Source organism: Pseudophryne corroboree, chromosome 6 (genome assembly GCF_028390025.1).
Source record: "Pseudophryne corroboree isolate aPseCor3 chromosome 6, aPseCor3.hap2, whole genome shotgun sequence".
NCBI lineage: Eukaryota > Metazoa > Chordata > Amphibia > Anura > Myobatrachidae > Pseudophryne > Pseudophryne corroboree.
This window is the reverse complement of record NC_086449.1, coordinates 149,743,129-149,768,497: the sequence shown is the minus strand read 5'-3', so window position 1 is coordinate 149,768,497 and position 25,369 is coordinate 149,743,129. Positions and strand designations below refer to the sequence as shown.

The 25,369-nt window shown below is 44.7% G+C and overlaps 1 protein-coding gene across 1 annotated transcript in view; it reads right to left on the bottom strand.

Annotated features, from left to right (window-relative positions):
* LOC134936775 (STE20-like serine/threonine-protein kinase) overlaps window positions 1-25,369 on the bottom strand; it is an 86,059-nt gene that overhangs the window by 35,785 nt on the left and 24,905 nt on the right. The window contains exons 10-16 of the mRNA XM_063932019.1: window positions 23,317-23,480; window positions 20,863-20,986; window positions 20,370-20,549; window positions 16,050-16,176; window positions 10,568-10,692; window positions 10,149-10,334; window positions 6,322-6,447 (exon numbers count right to left, since the gene is read on the bottom strand). Coding sequence (XP_063788089.1) covers window positions 6,322-6,447; window positions 10,149-10,334; window positions 10,568-10,692; window positions 16,050-16,176; window positions 20,370-20,549; window positions 20,863-20,986; window positions 23,317-23,480 — 1,032 coding nt within the window. The remainder of the gene's footprint in view (window positions 1-6,321; window positions 6,448-10,148; window positions 10,335-10,567; window positions 10,693-16,049; window positions 16,177-20,369; window positions 20,550-20,862; window positions 20,987-23,316; window positions 23,481-25,369) is intronic.

Here is a 25,369-nt window from a genome sequence, read left to right as displayed (position 1 = left end):
ATCTATTTCTCGTAGTCCGTAGTGGATGCTGGGCGCCCGTCCCAAGTGCGGACTTCTTCTGCAATACTTGTATATAGTCATTGCTTCAATAAGGGTTAAGTTATGGTTGCATCAGGGTTGGACCTGATGCTCTGTTTTTTGTCATACTGTAAACTGGTTGTTATCACATGTTATACGGTGTGATTGGTGTGGCTGGTATGAATCTTGCCCTGGATTACCAAAATCCTTTCCTTGTACTGTCAGCTCTAACGGGCACAGTTTCTCTAACTGAGGTCTGGAGGAGGGGCATAGAGGGAGGAGCCAGTGCACACCAGAACCTAAATTCTTTCTTAAAGTGCCCATGTCTCCTGCGGAGCCTGTCTATCCTCATGGTCCTTAAGGAGTCCCCAGCATCCACTACGGACTACGAGAAATAGATTTACCGGTAAGTAAAATCTTATTTTCTCTTTTATGACAGGGCCCTGTCTAAAATGCGGGGTGACTCCCACCTTTTTTGGAAAAAGGTAAGCTGCCTGAATTCCTTTTGGGAATCTGAAATTTCTTTTCAGGTTAAATCAGACCTGAGGTGGAGGGAAAATTACATTACTTCTTTACTAAAGTAAACCCTCTCCTTGTGGTAAAAGAGGGGGCTTCGTAACTTCTAACACCTCCTTTATAGCTAAAACATGTTTTGAATGCTTTTTTGCTAACTTAGGACCTATTCCCCTGGAATCACTAGTGTCGACACAGGAATCAGAGTCCATGTCGGTATCAGTTTGTACTACTTGTGCAAATTTGTATGAGACCCAGAAAGGTCCCTGTGGATGAAAGGCAGAACTATTAAAAATCACATCTTCAACAGATTATTTTCATTTTCTGTATGAGATTCAGTCCAACCTCTTACTGATATGATTCACACTATCATGTAACCTTTCACCCAGTCAGGCTCTTGGTGTCATATTACACCTCTGTGTCCCTAACAGGTCTCCACAGAGTTCCCTGCCACAGACATGTCACACACGTGCAGAACCACACCAGACACTCCGGGACTTATAGGGGAACAGACCCACAGTAAAATCTGTCAGAGGGACACAGATGGGATTTGCCAGCTCACAACCCAGCGCCAGTAACACAATGTCTGTGAACACAAAATGCCCACTGACATTCAGCGCTTTTATAATGTTAATCACACAATTATATAGTACCAAATTCACTGTGGCCCCCCGTTTTGCACCCTGATACTTGTTCAGTAGTGGAGGAGGACCAGCCTTGTCTCTGCAGCCTGAGGAGAGAGAAAAAATGGCGCTGAGCAGTGTGCTGGCTGACTGAGGAGGAAGCTCCACTCTTCAATGGTGTGTTTCTCCTCAGCTTTTATGAGGTAATTTTTTATACTAGTAGGGGTAGGACTGTGCCTCGGCAACTTATGCGCCTTATTTATGCCAGTTTCCATAGGTTTCATGCTGCCCAGGGCGCCCCGTCCCCCCGTCCCCCCCGCACCCTGCAGTGCCTGTGTATGTGTGGGCAACATGGCGCGCTGCGCTCCCGTCAGCCGCACGGTACCTTTAGGCGTCACTTTCTTGATTGAAGATCTGTCTTCTAACACTCATCTGTCTTCTGACTTCTGGCTCTGTGAGGGGGTGACGGCGTACTGTGGGAGTGAGCATCTAGGCACGGCTAGCGTTCAGTTCCCTTCAGGATTTAATGGTGTCCTGTCAGCCAGAAGCAGAGCCATGAAACTCTTTAGGAAGTTGGTTCCTACTTCTGCCCCCTCAGTCCCACGAAGCAGGGAGTCTGATGCCAGCAGATCGCCCTGAAAATAAAAAACCTAACATAAGTCTTTTCAGAGAAACTCCGTAGAGCTCCTCAGAGTGCATCCAGTCAACCTGGGCACATTTCTAAAACTGAGGTCTGGAGGAGGGGCATAGAGGGAGGAGCCAGTTCACACCCAATGAAAAGTCTTTAGAGTGCCCATGTCTCCTGCGGATCCCGTCTATACCCCATGGTCTTGATGTCGTCCCCAGCATCCTCTAGGACGTATGAGAAAGTAATTTGATAATTCACAATTGACAAGTGCTGCCAACAGTGCCCCCTACCCTGCAGCGCTATGTGCGGAGCACACTCCACACACACCTAGTTATGGCTCTGTCTCTAGCTGCTTCTCCTAGGTATATAGCTGATTCCTTAATATATTCCGCTGAGATCACTACTTCTTCTAACGGAACTCCTTCTTGTAAGTCCTTTATCAATTTAGTGAACCAAAGCTCCAATGCCTTGTTCACCCAGGAACTTACCAAGGTTGGTCTAAGTGAGACACCTGCGGCCAATTAGATGGACTTCAACAATGGTGTCCAGCTTCCGGTCAGACCGGTCTTTCAACGAAGTTGATCCCGGAACAGGTAATGCTGTCTTCTTGGACAACCTGGATAGCAAGGAGTCCACTCAAGGTGACATCTCCCATTTATCTGTCTTATTCGATGGAAACGGATAAATACTTAGGAATCTTTTGGGCATCTGAAGCCGCTTGTCCAGGTTCTTCCAAGCCTCTGTCAGCTGATCATCCAGTTTCTTTGAAAATGGATAAGTGACCATTGAACGCTGTTTTCTTCCAAATAATGCCGTATCTGGCAAATCCAGTGTTGTTGGTTCGGAAATGTTCAAAACTTGTCTAATAGCCAAAACAAGAGGTTCAACCCCTTGAGAAGGTTCTAGTGTAACTTCGTTGTCCGCGTCAGTGATTTGCCCCAGCTCACGATCGTCCTTTTCGGCTTCATCCTGAGAGAGAAGCTCTTCCCTGGATTCATCGGACTGAAGAATTAATGGTACTGAACGTTTCTTAGCCTTGGACACTGTCTGCGGCTGTGTACTGGACGAGTCCAAACGTTTCGTGAGACTCTCTAATGACTTGGCTAAACCTGTCACCCAAAGTGGTTCTGTAGCAATAGAAGGTACATCACTTTGAGGAATCTCACTAACCGTCTCATGAGTCATCCGTAAAGCAGCCACTTCAGTATGCAATTGTGAGATGGTTCCAGTTAGCGCTACCGCCCAGAGGGGAAAATTTGCGTCTTGGGACGGGTTAACTAAACTAACGTAACCTCTGAAGCACATGCCTCACACGGAGGAATCGTCTGTGTGAGCTTTTTTGTTGCACTTCGCCCAGACAAATAATTTTTGCGATGCCTTATTCACTGGTCCCTTGTCTGCCATTGTGATGGACAGAGTGGAGACACATGCAATTTAGACCAGCACTCTATAGACAGAGAGAGTGAGAGAGAGGACTATCAGAAGGATAGGGGGAGGTATAATAATCAAATGGTTCCCCTATTCTAAATCCCCTTCAGCCACCAGCCTGTATTTGTGCAGGCTCTTAGGTTTCTGGCAGTCTGTAGCAATGTGTACCTGTCTCTGCTGAACAGTGCAGATTCCTGAGGAGAGAAGAAACAATGTTGCCATTTAATTAGCTGCCTTGCTGAGGAAGGCGCCTTTTGTTTGATTGACAGGTTAATCTTAAAACCCCACCTATGTAAGTACTGAGAGAGTCAGGAGGATAGAGGGAATACAATCTAAAAAATTGAAGTAAGTTCTATATAAACTCCCTTAGCAACCAGCCCGTGCCCAGAGCCGGCCCTAACCAATATGATGCCCTAGGCAAGATTTTGGCTGGTGCCCCCTAGCACCACCGCTAGTTCCACCTCTGACCATGCACCCCTTTTCTAACACCATCACCCCTCACCCATAGCAGTACTCATTTTGGTGCTCCTACCCCCTATATTTTAAATAGGAACAGTGCGCACATTCGGCGTACAGCCCAAAAAGGGGTGTGTTTTTGCTGGCAAGGGGCATGGCCACACAATAGAACCCCCAATTCAAATTACACCACACAGTACTGCAACTTTTTTCACATTTTATCATGTGATAGTGTTCCTTATTCACGTTACATCACACAGTATTACCACTTTACCTTATAAACGTTACTCCTCACAGTAGTGCCCCTAATTCACATTACATCACACTGAATTGCTCCTTATTCACATTACACCACACCATATTGCTCTTTATTCACATTAGACCACACAGTAGTGCCCTTTCTATATGTAACACCACACACTAGAGCACCTTATACACATAATGCCACACATTAGTAATGCATTTATACACATAATACCACACAGTAATGCCCCTTACACATAAGACACACATTATTAATGTCCTTATAAACATAATGCACCTTACACATTATGCCAACCTTTATTAATGCCATTATTCGCATAATGTCCCTTACACATATGCCACAAATTATGAATTCCCTTATAGACATAATGAAACATATAATGTCCCTTATACATATGCTGCACATTATTAGTGCCCTTATACACATAATGACACACACATAGTGCCCCTTACACATTTGTGCACATTAATAATGCATTTATACACATGACACACAATGCACCTTACATATATGCCGACCCTCCCACACACAGCACTCACATGGCCGCTAACACTGTGACCTCTGACTCTGCTTGGATACAGATGTGTCCTCATAAATCTTGCCTCAATGCGACATGCAGCAGGAGAAGCCTGGTGTGAGTCAGTTGGCAATTCTGCTAATGCTGGGCGCCTTTTTTTATGAAAATACATCTTATTTGCATTGCTATGTGGCTGGGATGCACAAGCAGCTTCTGCTGATTAAAATGATATGCAGCATGCCTATATACGTGTGCGACTGTGGCTGTATCTGCATACGAAATGCCACACACAGAATATAGGCATGCCACATATCATTTTATTCAGCAGAAGCTGCTGGTGCCCCTAGGCATACCAAATGCCCTAGGCAGTTGCCTAGTTTGCCTATGACTAGGGCCGGCTCTGCCTGTGCCCCTGTATTAGCAAGGCAGAATCTGAAGTTCAGCAGTCTCTGTGGAGGGAGAGAGAGATATAGCAGTAGTTATGTATAATACTGTGTAACACAGGGATCAGCACTGCACTGGAGTGAATGAAAGGGAAGAAATCCCAGTAACTCTGCCCCCCTCTCTGTCTCTCGCTCTCTCTCTGCAGTTATGTGCAACAGGCACCCAAATTCCCATCTTGTTTGGGTGCCTGCAATGGCAGCATAGCTTCTGGCAGCGTTAACTCTGCAAGGCACACTCTACTTCTACACCCTATATGCAGTGGAGCTAATGTCCCATCCTCTACTTGTGAGGCCGCGCTGCTGCGGCTCAGCTCTACGCTCCACCTCCTTCTACCGTTCCCCGCTGTGGGCATTCAGCGCTGTACTGAAGGGAAAGGAGAGGCGCTGCGGCCCCCCTGCTGATAGCCGCTCAGCCCCGTGCTGCTGCTCGCTTCTGCAGAGCGGGAAGGGGATTTGTGCAGCGGTTGCGGTGCTAAGTATGGCACTTGATCATAGATGAGCGCTCCCCGCTACTTCTACTCACTCAGATCCGGAGCCTCAGTAGTAATCGGCTGCTCATTGGGGATACAGTGCTTCTCAGTTAAGCGCTGGATCCTGTGCAGTGAGTTAGTGTAAACCCGGACCCCACTTCTCAGTATAAGTGGCGAAGGGTTACTGAGACGGTTTAAAACAGGTATGAAAATAAAATAAGGAAATAAAACTGAAGAAGCTGGAACTGAGTGATGATGGGGGATAGAGGGGGAGGAGCCTGTTTCACGTCTTAGTTTATTTAACGTGCCAGCTCCCTGTAAGCCACTATCATCACCCCCACAGTCTTGAACTTGTGCCAGTGTCCCCTAATGACTGACAGAAAAAGAAAAAAAAGGTGAAAAGGCATTGGTGAAAATTTCCCTAAAAACGGGTGAAAATGGCTTCAATTGAATAGGCAGGGGGTCGAAATCAATAGCTTTTGAGATTACCGGAGCTAATTGGATATCCAATTAGCTCCGGTTTGTTACCGGGGCTAATTGTCCCGCCGGGGGTTATCTAATTAGCCCAGATAAGCCGGCGCGTGCCGCGGCTTATCGGGGATTTTGTTTCACCTGCCTCCGGACTCCGGCAGGCGAAGCAGAATCCCCGGAAACAGCCCCGTTTTCGTCCGAAAACGGGGCTGTTTCACCCGAAAACACAGGTTTCACTGAACCTGTGTGTTTTTGGGAGAAAGGTTTTTTTTTTACATGCGATCGGTGAAACATCAGAAAAAAGTCCGATAAACGGCCGTTTTTCGGACCCGATGTTTTAACAGGGATAATTGGATATCCCCCTTAGTTGTAGCATCTCCTGCCTCTGCGGTTCTTCCAGCCCATTGAGCTTTTCTGGAAAGCTGAAGGCCAGAGTACAGCTTTGCAGCACTCCCAGGTGTATGAGAGAAACGAGCAGGTATCTCTGACCTGTATTTGCACCAGCTCCCTGCACGTCTCTTCTAGATGTTCCTTGAACTTCTGCAGTTCCTGCTCCTGTTTCTGCTGCATCTTTTGAGTCTGCTCCTTTTGGCTGATGATTTCTTGCTGCAAGAACTGGAAGAGAGGAAAGATCCTTTGGGTAATAAATTATATTTGTATGTGTAGAAGACTATGCTTTATCTTTATGCATAATACATCACTTACCCTCATATTTCCAAAACACGGCATGTTTTATTCATAAACTGTCTGAAGTCTATTAGAACTGGAAGGGCTGTAGCTTTTTCAAAAATAGTTCTCTTACTGTCTTCTTTAATCAACACCTACCCTTAATATCATGCTGTAGGTATTTAACCTGTACCAGATTCCCCTGAATTTCATGGCTCTGTCTCCTATATCTATGTGTAGGGTGCAGTATATCATGTTGACATGTTCAAAATGTCGACATTCTGCATTTCAACCCTAACCCTCATGTTCACAATGTTGACATTTTGAACATGCTGAATTACTATGGGGGTCATTCTGAGTTGATAACTGGCTAGCTACTTTTAGCAGCCGTGCAAACGCATAGTCGCCGCCCACGGGGGAGTGTATTTTCGCTTTGCAATTGTGTGAACGCGTGTGCAGCTGTGTGGGACGAAAACGTTTTTAGCAGTTTAGCTCTGGACTTACTCAGCCCTTGCGATCACTTCAGTCTTTTTGGCCCCAGAATTGACGTCAGACACCCGCCCTGCAAAGGCCTGGACATGCCTGCGTTTTTCCAAACACTCCCTGAAAACGGTCAGTTGACACCCATAAACGCCCTCTTCCTGTCAATCTCCTTGCAATCGGCTGTGCAAATGGATTCTTCGTTAAATCCATCGCCCAGCAACGATGCACTTTGTACCCGTACAACGCGCCTGTGCATTGCAATGCATATGCATGCGCAGTAGTAACCTGTTCGCTGCGCTGCGAAAAACGGCAGCGAGCGATCAAATCGGAATGACCCCCTATATACCCTATCTATAGTGTATGAGATGGGAAGTGACAATGAATTGCTAACTTCTTAGCAAGGACCCAAGCTATTTATCACCTCTTTAGGCTGTTTTGTCTTTTTTTGGAATTGTAAGCCAGTGCCACTGCCGTATAGGGACTAGAAGATCTCACTACTACACGTAAGCCTTCATAGGCATAAAGCAGTTTACACCATCTGAGGAAGGTGTAAACGAACATATTCAAACTCCGAAAAGCTTTACTTTCCAGAGTCTGGTATATATGGGTCAGATTGTAGTCCCCACTGATAGTAATAGGGACTGATCTGCAGTGCTAACTAGCATTCTGCAAGATATATCTGTGAAATATCCTGCGTTATGCTATTAGTCAGTGCCGTAACTAGACATTTTAGCGCTGTGTGCAAGAAACAGCATCGGTGCCCCCCCATATACAAATCAGGGCCACTGTGCGCCATACTGCGCGTAAAAAATATAGGGGCGTGGCTTCATGGGGAGGGGGCATGGCCACAGACCTCCCTTTTACACATTACAGCAGGCAGAGTCCCCCTTTTTACACATAACGGAAGCAGAGTCCCCCTTTTTACACATAACGGCAGCAGAGTCTACCTTTTTACACATTACGGCAGGCAGAGTCCCCCTTTTTACACATTACGGCAGGCAGAGTCCCCCTTTTTACACATCAGGCAGAGTCCCCCTTTTTCACACATTATGGCAGCAGAGCCCCCTTTTTCACACATTATGGCAGCAGAGCCCCCTTTTTTACACAGGCAGGCAGAGTCCCCCTTTTTCACACATTATGGCAGCAGAGCCCCATTTTTCACACATTATGGCAGCAGAGCCCCATTTTTACACATTACAGCAACAGAACCCCCTTTTTTTTTACACATTATGGCAGGCAGTCCCCCTTTTTTACACATTATGGCAGGCAGTCCCCCTTTTTAACACATTATGGCAGGCAGTCCCTTTTTTCTTTTTTACACATTATAGCTGGCAGTCCCTATTTTTATAGATTACGACAGGCAGTCCCCCTTTTTAAACATTATGGGAGGGAGGGGAGAGAGAGAGAGAGCGTTATACTCACCCGCAATGAGCCGGCATGCGTATCCTCTGTCCTCTTCCTGTTCCTGCGCTGCCGGCTTCTGTTCCCCTACTTTAGGTGCCTTGGGTGGGGGGAGGGGGGGCACGGGAAGTACACTCTCCGGCGTGGATGCGGGGCATGATGAGGGAGTGAGTGGATTTGGCTTCAGCTGCCCTCGTCTAACACTAACAAGAGCTACGGTCGGAGAGGGGGACCAGGGAGGGGGCCGAGCCTGCAGACACTGTCCGTGCTGCAGGACATGGATGCTGGGGGGAGACTTTTAGCAGCCTGCTTCTGTTCCTCTACTGGAGGCCCCGAAGGAGGGGAGCGGCACGGGAAGCACACACTCCGTGCAGGGGGGTGGCAGATGGGCAGCACTTGTGTCATGTAGGTAACTAGCGCTGGGCGCACTTCGCTGCGGGAAGCGCTCCGCTAGCGGCAGAGGTCCATCATAGACAGTAGTGGCCCTGCAGGTTGTGCCAGCGGTCCTGCGGCCAGAATGCACATGCGCTGTGTGCCAGGCACCGCTGGCCCACACCTAGATACGGCACTGCTATTAGTACATAGCAACAAACCATAAATTATGCAGAAACTTCAGTTTCTACATAATGTTATGAAGAAAAAAAAAAGCTTGATCTATAGGCTCCTTAGAAACCGTGCTACAAGTAAGCAGTTATGTTATGCTAATCAAGTGGTCTCTGATAAATATCTCTATAAATATAAACTGCATTGTGCCAGTGACGTGCGGTGGGGTGAGGCAGGTGAGCAGAGCCTTTCCTGTCATACTTACGTTTAAACCAGAGTTTTGACTGAATAAAATATATGAAAAATACTAATAATTTTGGCTCATATACTGCATGGAATTCTGACTCTGGGTTTAGCCAGTGCCTCCTGAGCTATTTAGCTCACCGCACGTCCCTGCATTGTGCGGATTCAGCAGAGAAGCCTTTTGGACATGAAGTGCTGCAGGGAGCAGTTCTGTAATGTTTCAAGTTGAGTTTGTATCATTACTTTGCCTTATGTCAACTGTTATGGTCTTTAACCACTTAACTGACGATTTTTTTCCCCCCAAAAGAACGCTCAGAAGTTGTCAGGGTTTTTGTATGAGTGAATTAGGTGAAGAACATGAATTTAACCTTATCCAAAATGATTCTAGTCTATATATATATATATTTATAACTTTTCTCAAACATCGGAACATTGGTCGGGAAGATCGGTAACATTACGACCATCGCGACATTACTTTTTACACCCCAGACAGCTGTCAGGTACACAGGGGGTGCTGGGGGTTGCTTGGGGGGGGGTTACACTTTCCCAGCGGCTGCTATTGTCTGCAGCCGCTGGGTGGGGAGTCCTGCCGTGCTGACTGATCAGCAGTAATTGGCAGCACGGTAAACACTGGGGGAGGGTGCAGGGAGGCAGCAGGACCTTCCGGTCCCTCTGAGAGCAGCAGTGGAGCGAATTTTCCCTTCCCTGCCGCTGCTAACACTGTTTATCTTGATGGTCGCATCCTGTGCGACCAGGTCAGATAAAACACTTGCTGGTATGGTCGCATCTGATGCGACCATACTAGGCAAGTGATTAAATGATGCCATAATAGTATATTTCCTTATGGTGACTCAGTCATGCTTACAACACAATGGACCTCTGTCTCCCAATTGACTACATAAGAACACAGTTGCAATAGACATGCAGAAAACCCTTCCATCTATCGGGTAAAGAGAATTGTGTATTGCTTGTTTGCTTACTTGCTTGCTCCTTTCCTTCTGCTCTGACGGGCTCAGCCCTTGGCTCTTCAGCCTCTCTTTGAACATGGCTTGGCGCTTTCTAGCTTCCCCACGCTGGGCTTTCTGGCTTCGGACTCTCTCTTGCAGCTGCTGACTTTTTAGCTCTTCCAGTAAGATGCCCTGATAATGCTTGAGCCGCTCCATCTCCTAGTGGTGGGGTGAGGTTGTCAGACATTCTACAGCACCCTCCAAAAAGTGACACCCAATATATTGCCATAATAAATAGCCACTATAGATAGACACTGACTTGATAAACTTTATAATGGAGTATTTTAATATTCCCATTATTACTTCCAAAAGTGAAATATACTGTAAGAATGGAAAGCTGGTATTAATGTGTCCTAAGACAAACTGTAGTAATAGCACCATCTTGTTCTTACCTTCTCATGCCTCTTGCGCAGCTGGTGTTTTTGCAGAGAGTGTTGTTCAATCAGCTGGTGTCGAAAAAGCTGATATTTCTCCTGTAGATGGCGTTCTTCTAGTCTCAGAATCACAGATTCGCGAGCTGCCAGAAGTTCATGGGAATTAAGTTCCACTTTTTGCCTCAAATGATGAAATCGCATATGCAGTATAGTAAAACATGATAGAAGCCACTAACTAGGCTATTGAGTTACGGTATTGCTTGTGTAGGCCATGTATTTTCAGGTTTTAATAGTGTGTCAATGGAGATTGGTCACGAAGATAAAGGACCATTATACACGCTAACTATCTTGCACTGAATTTGTCAACACCGGTTTCCAGATTATGTATTTGGAATTTATAGAACAATTGGGCAGATGTATTAACCTGGAGAAGGGATAAAGAAGTGTTAAACCAGTGATAAGGGCATGGTGATAACGCACCAGCCAATCATTACGGATTTGAGAAATGACAGTTAGGAGCTGACTGGCTGGTGCTCTATAACCTTGCACTTATCACTGCGTTATTACTTCTCCAGGCTTAATACATCTGTCCCAATGTGCTCTCAAACCTGTACCAACTCCCTATCCCTGACTGCCTAATGAAATGCTTAAAATGTTGTACAGTGCTTTTAAGTATTGTAGAATTTAAAGTTGCCTTATCTGTTGTATTACATTCTAGGGCCATGTGGCTAGCGCAGGGCCAGTTAAGATTTGCAGTGAGGTCCAGCTCCTCCCTCCATAAGGGAGAAATAAGGAATGGGTAGAGCCAAATAAGGGATAGGACTACGGGAAGGAGTGACAGACATGAAACGGGGGACACAGGGTACAGATAAAAGGGGAAACCCTGGCTACAAGAAAAATGATATACACAAGTCTGTGCATATATCCTCATATACGAGGGGGAGAGAGACAATGAGGGGAAGACAGGACGGTGGGGGGGGGGGGGGGGAGAGCAGAGAGTGTAAGAGAACAGGAGGGGAGATGGGTGGGCAGTGCTAACACAGCGACCCAGCAAGGGACAGGTATAAAATATACTGGTAGATGTTATAGGTAGGCATATGATGTATATTTGCTATGCAGCTCCATATAATCATGTTCTCTATTGTTAATACTCAAAAAGAGTCAGTTTCTGGTGTCATTCAAGATAATTTAATACATGAAGTCTACAGCCAGTGCTGAAAGTAGGGTGGTACGGAGTACAATTAAGAAATATGGTCAGCCCACCGCTGGGGCATAATTTATAAGGGGCATTTTTCTGTGTGGGACATATAATGATGTCAGTGGTATAACTGTGTGTGGCATAATATGTAATAGGCATTACAGTGTGTGGTATAATAAGTAAGGCATTACGGTGTGTTATATAATGTGTAATAGGTGTTACGGTGTCTGGCATAATGTATAATGGGTGTTACAGTGTGTGGCATAATGTGTAATAAGCATTACGGTGTGTGGCATAATGTGTAATAAGCATTACGGTGTTTGGCATAATGTGTCCATGCCCCTATTGTCATGTAGCCACTCCCCAAGTTTTGTGACCATGCCCGCTCATGACACGTGACCAAGACTATTTTTACTATCAGTACCACTAAGAAAAGATTTCTACTTGCACCACTGTCTACAGCACATAGGAAAATAAATCTGCTACTCCCATGATCACATTTTTCTCTGAAGTCACTGGTAATTATTGCTGCTAAAAATTTTATATTGACCTCTAGCTATTAATTCACTAGCTGTTTCATATAAGACTTGTAGTAATGGTCTTGAGGAGATTGATCAAAGCTTGGAGAGAGATAAAGTTGAAAGATAAAAGGTTTTATTCATAGGGCAGTCAAAAGCCCTGTTTTCTCTGCTTCATTCTATTCATAGAGCAGATTACCATGGAGAAGTTCATTACGTCTCCGACGGCACCCTCGCTCCGTGTCTGCATTGCATCACCACACTTTTGTATGGTGAGTGCAATGGAAGAATGAAAAACTCATCTTTTTATTCCGCTGCTGTGTACAGATTCACCATCTGAGGATGGCATAAAATCTGTACTATAATACAAACAGAACAGGCAAGTTGAATACTTCACTGATTTCTGCCCGTTGTCTTTGTATCCCAGCAGCCACTGCAGCCTCTCAAGTTCAGATGTTGGCGCAGAAAGAATCTGCCTTCCGACTCCAAACTTCTCAGAGAGGACCACAGCTGATGACAAGATCACTGGAGCCCTGGTTATCGGATTACATTGCAGGAAAATAAGAGTTATGGTAAAACTTACCTCTTTTTCTTTGAGGTCCATAGGATCCACAGGGAACATCGGGTGTAGGTTGTGGTGAGGACCTGGCACCAGAGAGTTAAAGCTTTTCAGATCTCCCAAGATGCTCCAGTCCTTCCCACTATACCCCCAGCTCAGGGACTTCAGTTTTGTGAGCCAAGCCCAAGGCAGGAGCAGGATAAGAGAGAGAAGGAAGGCTGGTACACACAAGAAACACATTCTCACATGAGAAGGAAACCGGCGACCAAGAAAAGAACCTATAAAAGCCAGGTGCATCAAGGTGGGCATCATGTGGATCTTATGGACCTCGAATAAAAAAAAATTAACAAAGCGAAGTTTTACCATAGCTCTTATTTTCTTTTTCAGGGTCCATAGTCTCAACAGGGAACATCTGGGATGTCCCACAGCAGTTGTTTAAGGGAGGGGACGCTCCTGAGTAGAGAGGGGTATCCAACGTCCAAATGAAGCACCCTGAGAGGCAAATGTGTCAGAGGCATAAAACCTAAGGAAAGTGTGGACAGAGGACCATGTGGCCGCCTTGCATAGTTATTCAGCAGACGCCCACGGTGCGCTGTCCTCGAATGACCCACAGACCGAGAGAAGTGAGCGGAGACTGTATCTGGAACAGATAGGTCCACCTGTAAGTAGGCCTGTGATATGGTTGTGCAAATCCATTTGGCCAGGGTCTGTTTGTTGGCTGGCCAGCCCCTCTTGTGGAATCCATATAGGACAAAGAGGGAATCCGTTTTTCTAATAGAATTAGTTCTGTCCACATAAATACGGAGAGCACAGACCACATCCAGGGAGGCCTCGCCTGTTGAAAGATGGAGAATGGAAGGACGGAACTACTATTTCTTCGTTTAGGTGGAAACTAGAAACCACCTTGGGGAGGTATCCATGTCTAGTCCTAAGAACAGTTCTATCCTGATGAAAATCAGAAAAGGGGGTTGACAGGGGAGAGCCCCTAAATCCAACAACCTTCTGGTAGATGCCATAGCCAGAAGAAAAAGTGTCTTAGCCATAAGCTATTTAAGGTCTACAGAGTCTAAAGGTTCAAACAGGGACTCCTGTAATGCCTGGAGAAATATTTTTATAAATCCCATGGAGCTACTGGAGGGTTAAACGGAGGTTGAATCCTAAGTGCTCCTTGTAGAAAGGTTTGAACATCAGGTAGTATGGCTATCCGTTGCTGGAACCATATTGAGACAAAACTGAGACATGCACTTTCAGCGGTACAAGTCGTAGTCTGAGATCCAATCCCGCTTACAGAATGCAAGGATCCTAGAAACCCGGAAAAGGCGAGGGTCATAGTTCTTCACCACTGGAAATAAGTGTGCCACTGAGGACAGCAAATCTGAGAAACTGCTGATGGGCAGGTGTAATAGGAACATGGAGGTATGCATCCTAAATGTCCAATGACGCCATTAAATCCCCCGGCTCCAAGGCCAGGACTATAGAACTAAAGGTTTCCATATGGAACCTGGGCACCTGGATAAACTTGTTCATTGACTTGAGATTTAGAATAGGTTGATGAGACCCATTGGCCTTCTGAACCAAGAAGAGGGTAGAGTAAAACCCCCTCCCTCGGTGTGCCAAGGGAACTGGAATTATTACTCCTGCGTCCAACAGAAACTGTTTGGCCTTTTGAAGAGACAGAGCCCTTGTACAGTTCTTTGGAGGAAATTGTTGAGGGGGTTGTCTCAGGAGTGTGAGAGCGTACCCATGCGAGATTACTTCTTGCACCCAGGTATCTGTGGTGGTGCGATGCCAGGTGTTCACGAATTGAAGAAGTCAGACTCTCACACTGGGGTCCCCAGGAGGAGGCCCGTCACTTCAGGTTTATCAGTAGACTTGAAAGCTAGGTGTCTGGTAGCCCAGGCTTGTTTCGCACAGAGCTTGGCAGTCCTGTTGGAGGTTGACTGATGTGGAAATGGTTGTCCTTTAGCTTTTTCCTGGGGACGAAAGGACAGGGTGGAGCTTGTTCTTGGCTTCGGCTGAGGGCAGAAAGGCAGTCTTAGAGGCTGCTAGAGTAGCCACTGTTGTATAATTCTTTACCAGTAAATAGCAAGGCTTTAAGAGCCTTTTTAGAGTCATTATCTGCTTTTCATGATTGTAGCCAGATCATTTGATGAGTGGCCACAGAGATGTATACATGTATTGCTACTAAACAATGCTATATATTGCTTCGAACTGAGGTGATATATAGTGAAAAGTAACAATTCATAACCTCATATCTACGTGAATAGACCCCAAAATACTAATCAATCATCTCCTAACTGTCATTTTTCAAACAAAGCCTGTAACATGGTAGTTAGGAGCTGACTGGTTAGTACTGTATCTCTTCCATGTTATCTCTCTCCAGGCTTTGATAACTCTTTCCCTAAGTGACATACCATAGGGTGGAATTCAATTAAGCATGATGGGCACAATGTGCCATTCTGGAACGACACATTACACCCACCAGCATCGCATGTATTCTCTCGCACCCCTTAAAAGTGCAAGGAAATAATTGCAATGTTGGTCCTATTGTATATGGTCTATATGTGCACAGCCAGGCATTGTGGTGATGCCCGGTGGCACAATGCATTGAATTGAATTCCCCCCATCATATTAATTTCAGAGAAATCACATGAACATTGAACATATTTGTGAAGGTCTACAGCAGAGGTTCCCAAACTCGGACCTCAAGGACCCCTAACAGCCCAGGTTTTAAGTATATCCATGCTTGGCCACAAGTGACTTAATTAGTACCTCAGTCACTTTGATTTAACCATCTGTGCTGAGCTATGGATATCTTACAAACCTGGACTGTTAGGGGTTCATGAGGACCGCTTTTGGGAACCTCTGGTCTACAGTAACTGCTCCGAAAGTTTGAGAGGGAGATTCAATTAGCAGCTACTTGAATGTGGTTTATCCGGGCAGGAAAATTTTGCTTGGTTTTGCTTTCAACCCAAAGAGGAGAGAGCACGGTTATCCTTGTAATTACCCGCAGTACACGCAGCCACACATCATTGGAATCTTCCCTTTAATCTAGCTATGCTAAAGTACTCTTCATACACTGTACTAAATGAACAACTTTTAATGTCTACATTGTTTTGTTAATTTGCATTAAAAGTTGTTCAAAAATATAATAGCTACCTAGAATTAATGTCCTGCACAAAATCATAATAAATCACTGGATTTGGACTTCTGTCTCCTGCTTACCTCTCTTCAAGCTGTGGATTTTGCAGAGATTCTCCCTTTCGATACTAATGACCTTTTTCTTATGTTCATTTACTAATTTCTGCAAGGCCGAGTTCAGCTCCTGCTGTTGCTTTACAAGAAACTTCTCCTGTGGAGAGAGGAAACGATCAGTAAACTAATCTCACAAATTAACCAAGAAATTAAGCCTGAGGCCATCAATAGAGGCTATTTAAGGTATTCACCTCCTTTAAACCTTTTCACATTTTGCTATGCTACAGAATTGAACCAGGATGGATTTAATTTACATTTATTCCACTAATCAACACACAGTGATCAATATTGTGCCAGAAACATTAATTAGGAACAAAAAATTGCAAATAGGTGATTAGTAACAATTATAGTGATAAGTAACAATTAATTTTTTGTTTTCTTTATGAATAGACCCCCTAATCACTACAACACACAGCCTCCTATCACTTGTTACACTCTACTAATAAGTAATTTAGAAAGCTATTCATTTAACTCTTGCTCACATTATAATTACCGTCTAATAGTGAAGGGACGCTAATGCTATTTTTCAACTGACAACACGTTTATTTTTTTTATTCTATCTCTAAATCTATTGGTGTATATATATATATACATACATACATACGTACTGAATCTGCCAGCACTCTTATTATTAGTACAGGATATAGCTGGGTGCCAAAATCTTTTATAATAAAAGGCTAACACTGCTCCTCACCTCTATGGGGGGAATTCAAGTGTTTTGCGCACCGGCGGCCACTAACTGGTGCATGACTGAGCAGTTCATGTGTTGCTTCATTAGGACACGCACAGCCGCCAGCGCTGATATTACTGTTCTGTTCTGTTCCGTCATTTTGATGGGCTGGTAACTAATACAGAAAAAACCCAACCAGACATAAACGGCACTCAGGCATGATATAGCAAGAAAGACTTGTGTATTATTGACTTTTCAGCGCTATATATATATATATATATATATATATATATATATATATATATATATATATACACTGCTCAAAAAAATAAAGGGAATACTAAAATAACACATCCTAGATCTGAATGGATGAAAAATTCTTATTAAATACTTTGTTCTTTACATAGTTGAATGTGCTGACAACAAAATCACACAAAAATTATCAATGGAAATCAAATTTATTAACCCATGGAGGTCTGGATTTGGAGTCACCCTCAAAAGTAAAGTGGAAAAACACACTACAGGCTGATCCAACTTTGATGTAATGTCCTTAAAACAAGTCAAAATGAGGCTCAGTAGTGTGTGTGGCCTACACGTGCCTGTATGACCTCCCTACAACCCACACAAGTGGCTCAGGTAGTGCAGCTCATCTAGGATGGCACATCAATGCGTACTGTGGCAAGAAGGTTTGCTGTGTCTGTCAGCGTAGTGTCCAGAGCATGGAGGTGCTACCAGGAGACAGGCCAGTACATCAGGAGACGTGGAGGAGGCCGTAGGAGGGCAACAACCCAGCAGCAGGACCACTACCTCTGCCTTTGTGCAAGGAGGAACAGGAGGAGCACTGCCAGAGCCCTGCAAAACGACCTCCAGCAAGCCACAAATGTGCATGTGTCTACTCAAACGATCAGAAACAGACTCCATGAGGGTGGTATGAGGGCCCGACGCCCACAGGTGGGGGTTGTGCTTACAGCCCAACACCGTGCAGGACGTTTGGCATTTGCCAGAGAACACCAAGATTGGCAAATTCGCCACTGGCGCCCTGTGCTCTTCACAGATGAAAGCAGGTTCTCACTGAGCATGTGACAGACGTGACAGAGTCTGGAGACGCCAAGGAGAACGTTCTGCTGCCTGCAACATCCTCAAGCATGACCGGTTTGGCAGTGGGTCAGTAATGGTGTGGGGTGGCATTTCTTTGGGGGGCCGCACAGCCCACCATGTGCTCGCCTGAGGTGGCCTGACTGCCATTAGGTACCGAGATGAGATCCTCAGACCCCTTGTGAGACCATATGCTGGTGCAGTTGGCCCTGGGTTCCTCCTAATGCAAGACAATACTAGACCTCATGTGGCTGGAATGTGTCAGCAGTTCCTGCAAGACGAAGGCATTGATGCTATGGACTGGCCCGCCCGTTCCCCAGACCTGAATCCAATTGAGCACATCTGGGACATCATGTCTCGCTCCATCCACCAATGCCACGCTGCACCACAGACTGTCCAGGAGTTGGCGGATGCTTTAGTCCAGGTCTGGGAGGAGATCCCTCAGGAGACCATCCACCACCTCATCAGGAGCATGCCCAGGCGTTGTAGGGAGGTCATACAGGCACGAGGAGGCCACAGACACTATTGAGCCTCATTTTGACTTGTTTTAAGGACATTACATCAAAGTTGGATCAGCCTGTAGTGTGTTTTTCCACTTTAATTTTGAGGATGACTCCAAATCCAGACCTCCATGGGTTAATAAATTTGATTTCCATTGATAATTTTTGTGTGATTTTGTTGTCAGCACATTCAACTATGTAAAGAACAAAGTATTTAATAAGAATATTTCATTCATTCAGATCTAGGATGTGTTATTTTAGTGTTCCCTTTATTTTTTTGAGCAGTGTATATATATATATATATATATATATATATATATATACACAGAAAAAGAGAGAGGTAGATGGATGTACTTGTGGCTGCATAGAGCAAGTGGCTTGGTTACTTTTCAAGTATACTATATTAGTACTAAAGACTATCTATCTACAGAGTTGCACATTTCAATTATTTTTCCACAGCCAAAATGTATCCCCATCCCTTTCCATTCTTTCAATCTTTGTATCTCTGAAAATGAAATCTAATTTTTGCACATCCACAAGGTGAGATACAGTACACTCCCATGTAAGGTCCTAGATTCCTAGGGGCAAACATCCATTCACTAAACCTGGAAATGCCTATTCACCAACGACCTCCTATATACGGGATGTAGTCAGGTGACCGGCGGTCAGCATACCGACGGCGGCATCCCGGCCGCCAGGATGCCAGCAGGGGACCCAGGGCTATTCCCACTTGTAAGCACAACGAGCCACCGAGCCTACAGCGTGGCGAGCGCAGTGAGAACGCAGCGAGCCCGCAAGAGGCTTTGTTGTGCTCGGCCCCCGGCTGACAGCCGGGATCCTGGCGTTTGTATGCTGACCCCTGGGATCCCGACCGCCGGCCACCCAAGCCTAATCCCTATATACATATACTGAAACACCAGCTTGTTCTGATGGGAAAACTGCTTGTTCTAGTAAAACAAATAATTAGTAATCACAAAGCAGAACAGAGGTTGGCAATCTGTGGAACTACACATCCCAGACTGCTGTTTTGCTGTTATGGAATCTTAAAACTGGGCCAGGGCATTCTGGTATGTGTAGTACCACAGGTTAACTACACCACATCTCACACAAGTCTAACTGAAAGTCATACTTAGAGTGCAGCTCTCATGGGCAGAGAACAGTCTCTTACCCTGGCTGGCTGTATTTCTATACTGGTGTATTTCCTGTGCTGTACAACTTACCTACTGTATGTGAGCTCCTACTGACAGCAGCCATTTTCCCTTTCTGACATATTGGGTGAGTAGTAAATATTCCTCATGAGGTATCTTACAAAGCAACCTCTCTTCACAGTATCCTGCTCATCCCAATCACAGCTTCATTGCTGTCCCCTTAGTAATGGCGAGACAAAACTTAACATACTGAATTGGTGCTGTGATCACCCTCCTACAGTCTTTCCATTCACCAGAAAAAATGAACTTCTTACATATTTTTGACGTTCTAAAACAGCCACATTGCCCCTGCCACCCTCCACATTCTGCCTTGTCGCAAATATACCCCGACTTAACCACGTGCAAATTTCAAAGCTTTACAAGTTCTGTAAAACCCACACAACAGCCCCCACCAACATTTATTATTATTTATTTATTAGCAGTTTCTTATATAGCGCAGCATATTCCGTTGCGCTTTACATACAGAGTGTAGTATACATTAGGCATCAGGCAGATAGGGAGCAGCACAGGTGTGCAGCGGAATTGTATTTTACAATGGCAGCTGTGTGTTAAACTGCATACTTGAATTCTAACAGATGTGTGTGTGTGTATATATATATATATATACATACACACGCACTATATACACGTGTGTATATGTGTGTGTGTGTGTATATATATATATATATATATATATATATATATAATTTATTTATTTTAGGTTTTTTGCAAAATATAGAACAGACAAGCCAGAGCAGTCGGACAGAACAACATTTGCTTTAGCTGTGCGTGACAGGTGCACCAAACAAAAAGAAGAATGCATTAATAGCAAGCTCACCTCCTGCCATTTGTCCTTTAACTCTGCTTTCTTCTTGTTCCTCTCCTTCTGATGCTGAGCCTTGAGCCGTAGTGCATCTTGCCGCAGGCGGTTAGTGTGCTCCTGCTCTCGCCGGGCTCGTGCCTGCTCAATCTGTCTCTCCAGGGCCTCGATCTCTCGCTCATAGTACTGCTTCTTTCCCTGGGAGAACACAGACATCACCGTTTCTGAATGCTTGCAGGCCAAAGCATTAAAACTCTGTGTACCGTTACAATAGATCCAGCAAATCACAACTGGCATTGACTGTGCCAATACAAACACCTATCAGATTGCAAACCTGTATTTTTTTCTCATCCTTATAGATCTTCAATAAACATAAAGCATTTAATCCCTGTAGACAATAGCCGTCTGCCCTTGATTGTTCCCCAGAGCACCCCATGGAGGAATTGCTAAAAGGATGCATATACACCATCAACAGCTTGCAGTACAGTTATGCTTCGTGACCCCCTCTTACTATGATCTCCTGTTCAATGTGTCGGAACATGATCTCCCTTTCTCTTTGCATTCGCTGCTCCAGCTGGCTCTGCGCTTTCATCTCTTCCTTCTGCAACAGTCTCAGCTGCTGTAGCTCCTGGCGCCTGCAGAATACATTAAACAGAGCACTTCATGCGCTGGCTTAATATTCTCTTGCCAAGTAATCTATAGATGCCACAGACAGGCAATGCATACTGGGAGTTGCTATTATACAATAGCTGCGGAGCTACAGATTGCTAGATCAATACGTAATTAAAGTGTATTCATTGCCTCCACATAGTGGAGGCAGCCATTTTCTGGAGTGATCCCAATATTCATGAGCTTGCAGCCTCAGCAGCATCAGTTCACTCGGAACCAGTGACATTACTTGTTGCCTCATGCCTTAGTGATGTCAACTGTTGCTAGAGATTTTACAGACTGCATTCTCATTAATATTGATTTAATCTCTGACTTCACTTTTTGTAGGTATAACATTGGAAGTCATTTACGAAGCGCGCCAGATGGGTATCACAAATTGCCTTGGTTTCAGCGGGGGCACCTGGATGACCTGCCAAGTGCACATTTTCATGTGCGCTTCCCTTCTGCCCTGTGCCTATAGAGGGGGCTGTACACACTTAGGGGCTAATATTTGCGGGATAGCCGCTATCTCCATTTTTATCCACAAATCCGCCCCATTAGATTTCTGGGGGTGCTGCTGTGCTGGCGGATTTGCAAAGCATTCCGGAACTTGTCCCTGATAGCTCATACTGTCTGCAGATGGCATTATTATATTGTAGCCTATAGCCTACTATTTTGTAAATTCTTCCTCTCCATTGGCCCCGGTAGCACATGCACTGAGGACACGACCCAGGAAGCAGTGCTATAGCATTAAGCAATCACACCACTTCCAGCTCTTCGCCAGAATATCTTATCGGATCCTGTCTCCCGGCAAGAGACAAATGGTAAATTCATGTGAAAATATAAATTTTCACGTTTCGGATTTATGCAAAAAATATGTATCACATGCGCATTAAAAATGTGGATTGTGATAAATATGCCCCTTATAAACAGTACATCACAGCTCAATCTCCTACTGATTTAATAACAACCCTTGTTAATAAAATACATTTCTTATTTGTATTACTATAAGGTCCTCCTCTCTGGCCCTGCAAACCCCTGTTCTTCTATACTGCTCAGTATACCCATGCATCTTGGTAGCAAATCAAGGCACACGGGACCCGATTACGATGCGGACGCAAAGCTGCTGTTGCACGCAAGTGGCTTAATGTTTTTTTCACTGGGCATACGCCTAAACTGTACTATGCACACGTAACGATTGATATGTGATCAAGCTCACATAGAGGATCCCATCGCAAAGTGTCTGACAGGAAGTCAGCATTTGGAGGTGGTAACAGGGGGCGGCTAACTGAAAGCAGGCGTGTCAAATCCGTTCAACGCCGTTCCAGGGGCGTGCATAAACTACCCATTGCGTTCTTGCTGCTGGAGAGTCCTCTGCGGCTCAGGAGACTTGCGCAGTATGTGATTACTCAAACAGCGGGTGGAGGGCTGCCTGATCTACGACGATGGTACTGATGATTTACGTCGCCGGATGGATACGAGGAGGCAGCAGTGGGCGTCCCTATGCTCAGATAAGCTTCCTGCTATATTAGCATACACCCGCAATTGCGAACGGCAAAAGATAGCAGCAGTGATCGCATTAACATAACAACCACATCTGAACCAGCCCCATGATGCGCCCAAAGCTGCTTCTGTACTACACAAAGGGACTTGTGCTGTAAATTAAACAGTTCACATGAAGGTTTCTCTGTCAGGCTCTTATGGTGCCCATACACTTGTGCGATGCCCCGCGGCGCAACATCGCGGGGCATCGCACCGGCAGTTCAGGTGCGATGAAATCACACCTGAACTGCCAAAGTGATTACCATGCGATCATGCGTTAGATCGCATGGTAATCATGTGATGGGCATGTCACCGCCAAGTGGGAGCGGTTTCTGGCCGCTCCCGGTGGGTGCCCATTGCGCATCGCAGTGCGATATATAGCATGTGTTTTTAAGAACCCATGCGATCGCACTGCGATGCGATAAATATTAAGTGCAGCACATACTATCTTGAGACGCGAGATTCGACCGGCGTGCCCGCACATTGCATCGCAAGGTACCTAAAATGTGCATACAATCCTTAGATTTCTCTCACAGATGCAGTTGAAATCGAAGGATAGCACCAATGATCTCACAAGTGTATGGGCTACAACTCTCCCATATACGATATATTGTCTTTCACTACTTTATAAGGAGATAAAGGCCAAGTGCAGCAATAATGTGGTGACAGCCAAGAAAAAGATTTTATGATATTTTGCTGTGGTTTTTGGTCAGTCTGCATCACTAACCACGAAATCATAATACAGAAATCTCCACCTTTCTAACAACGTGCTTACCTAACAGTACGTTCAGTCATATCTGTTGTACTCTCATCAGTTTTACGTTTGCAAGAAGATACTTTCACCTCCTTTCCATCCACTACAAACCTCCGGGTAATACGTATGGTCTTTCTGGTGTCTTCAGATGCACTGTCATTTAGATCTGAATGGGCATCTTCACGCTGCATTGTGAATAGAGGAAGGTATAGGTGTATAAACCGTTTGCCGTAAACATGGTTTTTAATTCACTGTGCCAGATTCCCATTGCTAAAAAATGTCCTTCAGTGTTCTTCAGTACTATGCCTGTTCATGTCCACGTGTAGTAAAGAAAGGACATATAAATGTTCAGGTAAAGGAAATGTCTTTGAACATTTTAAATCTCCCCCCTTCCGGACTGGCTCACCTTAACCCAATTGTCTCTGATTTTTGCCATAGGGGCTGAATCCCTAAGAGGGTATGGCCTATATAGTGACTATACACCGTAATTAAATATTTTTGGTTAAAGCTTTTTTAAATTATTATATGGACTTATAACTATCTCATACTTAGGGGAGCGCTTCTGTGCTTGCATGGTACCGGGGCAAGGAATTTCCTAGATCATGGATTCATAGGTTATGTTTTCTCAGCAGCCAGATGGGCGACTACAAAGAACTGGCTTGCCCCCTCTTTGCTCTGCTTTATAGTCTGGACTAAAACAGACTTGTGTGTGGCCTATATATATATGAATTTATTAGTGATTTAAGCTATGTATTGCAGGGTGCGGACAGGGATGGTCTGATTGACTCTGATACAGTTGCAGCTTTAATGAATAAAACACCAGCCATACCTGTTTTTTATTTGATCCCAAAACTGCATAAAAGTGCGACCCATCCACCTGGTCGCCCGATCATTGCTGCCCGCAACTCGTTATTTTATCAAGTATCTAGATATCTAGATTATTATTTACAACCTGTCATTCAAAATCAGAGTACATATTTAAAAGATACTTTTTCATTTCTAGAGAAATTGAATAGTGTGAATGTACCATCTGGGGAATGTTGGTTATGTACAGCTGACATCGTCAGTCTGTACACCAACATACCACATGATAGGGGTGTTCCTGCGGTCAGAAAATTGATCGAGGATAATCCGCAATTATATCATGGACCAGACGTTAATGTTTTCATTGACCTTCTTAACTTGGTTCTCACACGCAATTATTTTTTATTCAATAAGAGTTATTACCTGCAAGTGCTTGGCTGCGCGATGGGGTCCCCTGTGGCCCCCGCGTATGCGAACGCATTTATGTTTGACCTTGAGAAACAACTTTTTTTTGCTAAAGAGGAATACAAGAGGTATATTCCGTTTTTTCTTAGGTACATAGACGACGTGTTTTTATTATGGACTGGCACTCGGGAGTCCTTTGTTCTAATGATGACAGAGATTAATATGAGAGATCCTAACATTAAATTTACATTTAACATTCAGAAAGACAATATCCATTTCCTTGACGTCAGTATTAACAGATCTACTACTGGCTTTATCACCTCTATTTTCAGAAAACCAACAGATTGTAACAATTATTTACTAGCTTCCAGTTTTCACCCAGAACCCCTAAAAAGGGGACTTCCTTATTCTCAATTGCTCAGAGTGCATCGCATCTGTAGCAATGAACAAGATAAGTTGAATCAAATGGATTTGATGATCCAGAGATTCTTACAACGGGGCTATCCAAATAAGTTGTTACAACAAGCTAAAATGAAGGTACTAGCTACCCCCAAGTGTAAATCAACAAGTAAGAGTAAGGGTGACCAAGAAGCATTGGTATATGTAAGTAAATTTACTACTGCAAGCAAAAAGCTGACCACTAAGGCAAAAAGGATCTGGCCGATATTGCAAGCTGACCCCGATTTAAAATCTTTATCCAATACCAAGCTGTTACCTTGTTATCGGAGGGGTAGGAATCTGCGTGACATGCTTGTTCATTCGGATATCTCAGATTTTTCATCTCCACAATCCAGTAATTTTTTGAGCAAAAAGCCTGGCAATTATAGATGCCTAGGCTGCACAACATGTATTTACTTGGAAACAG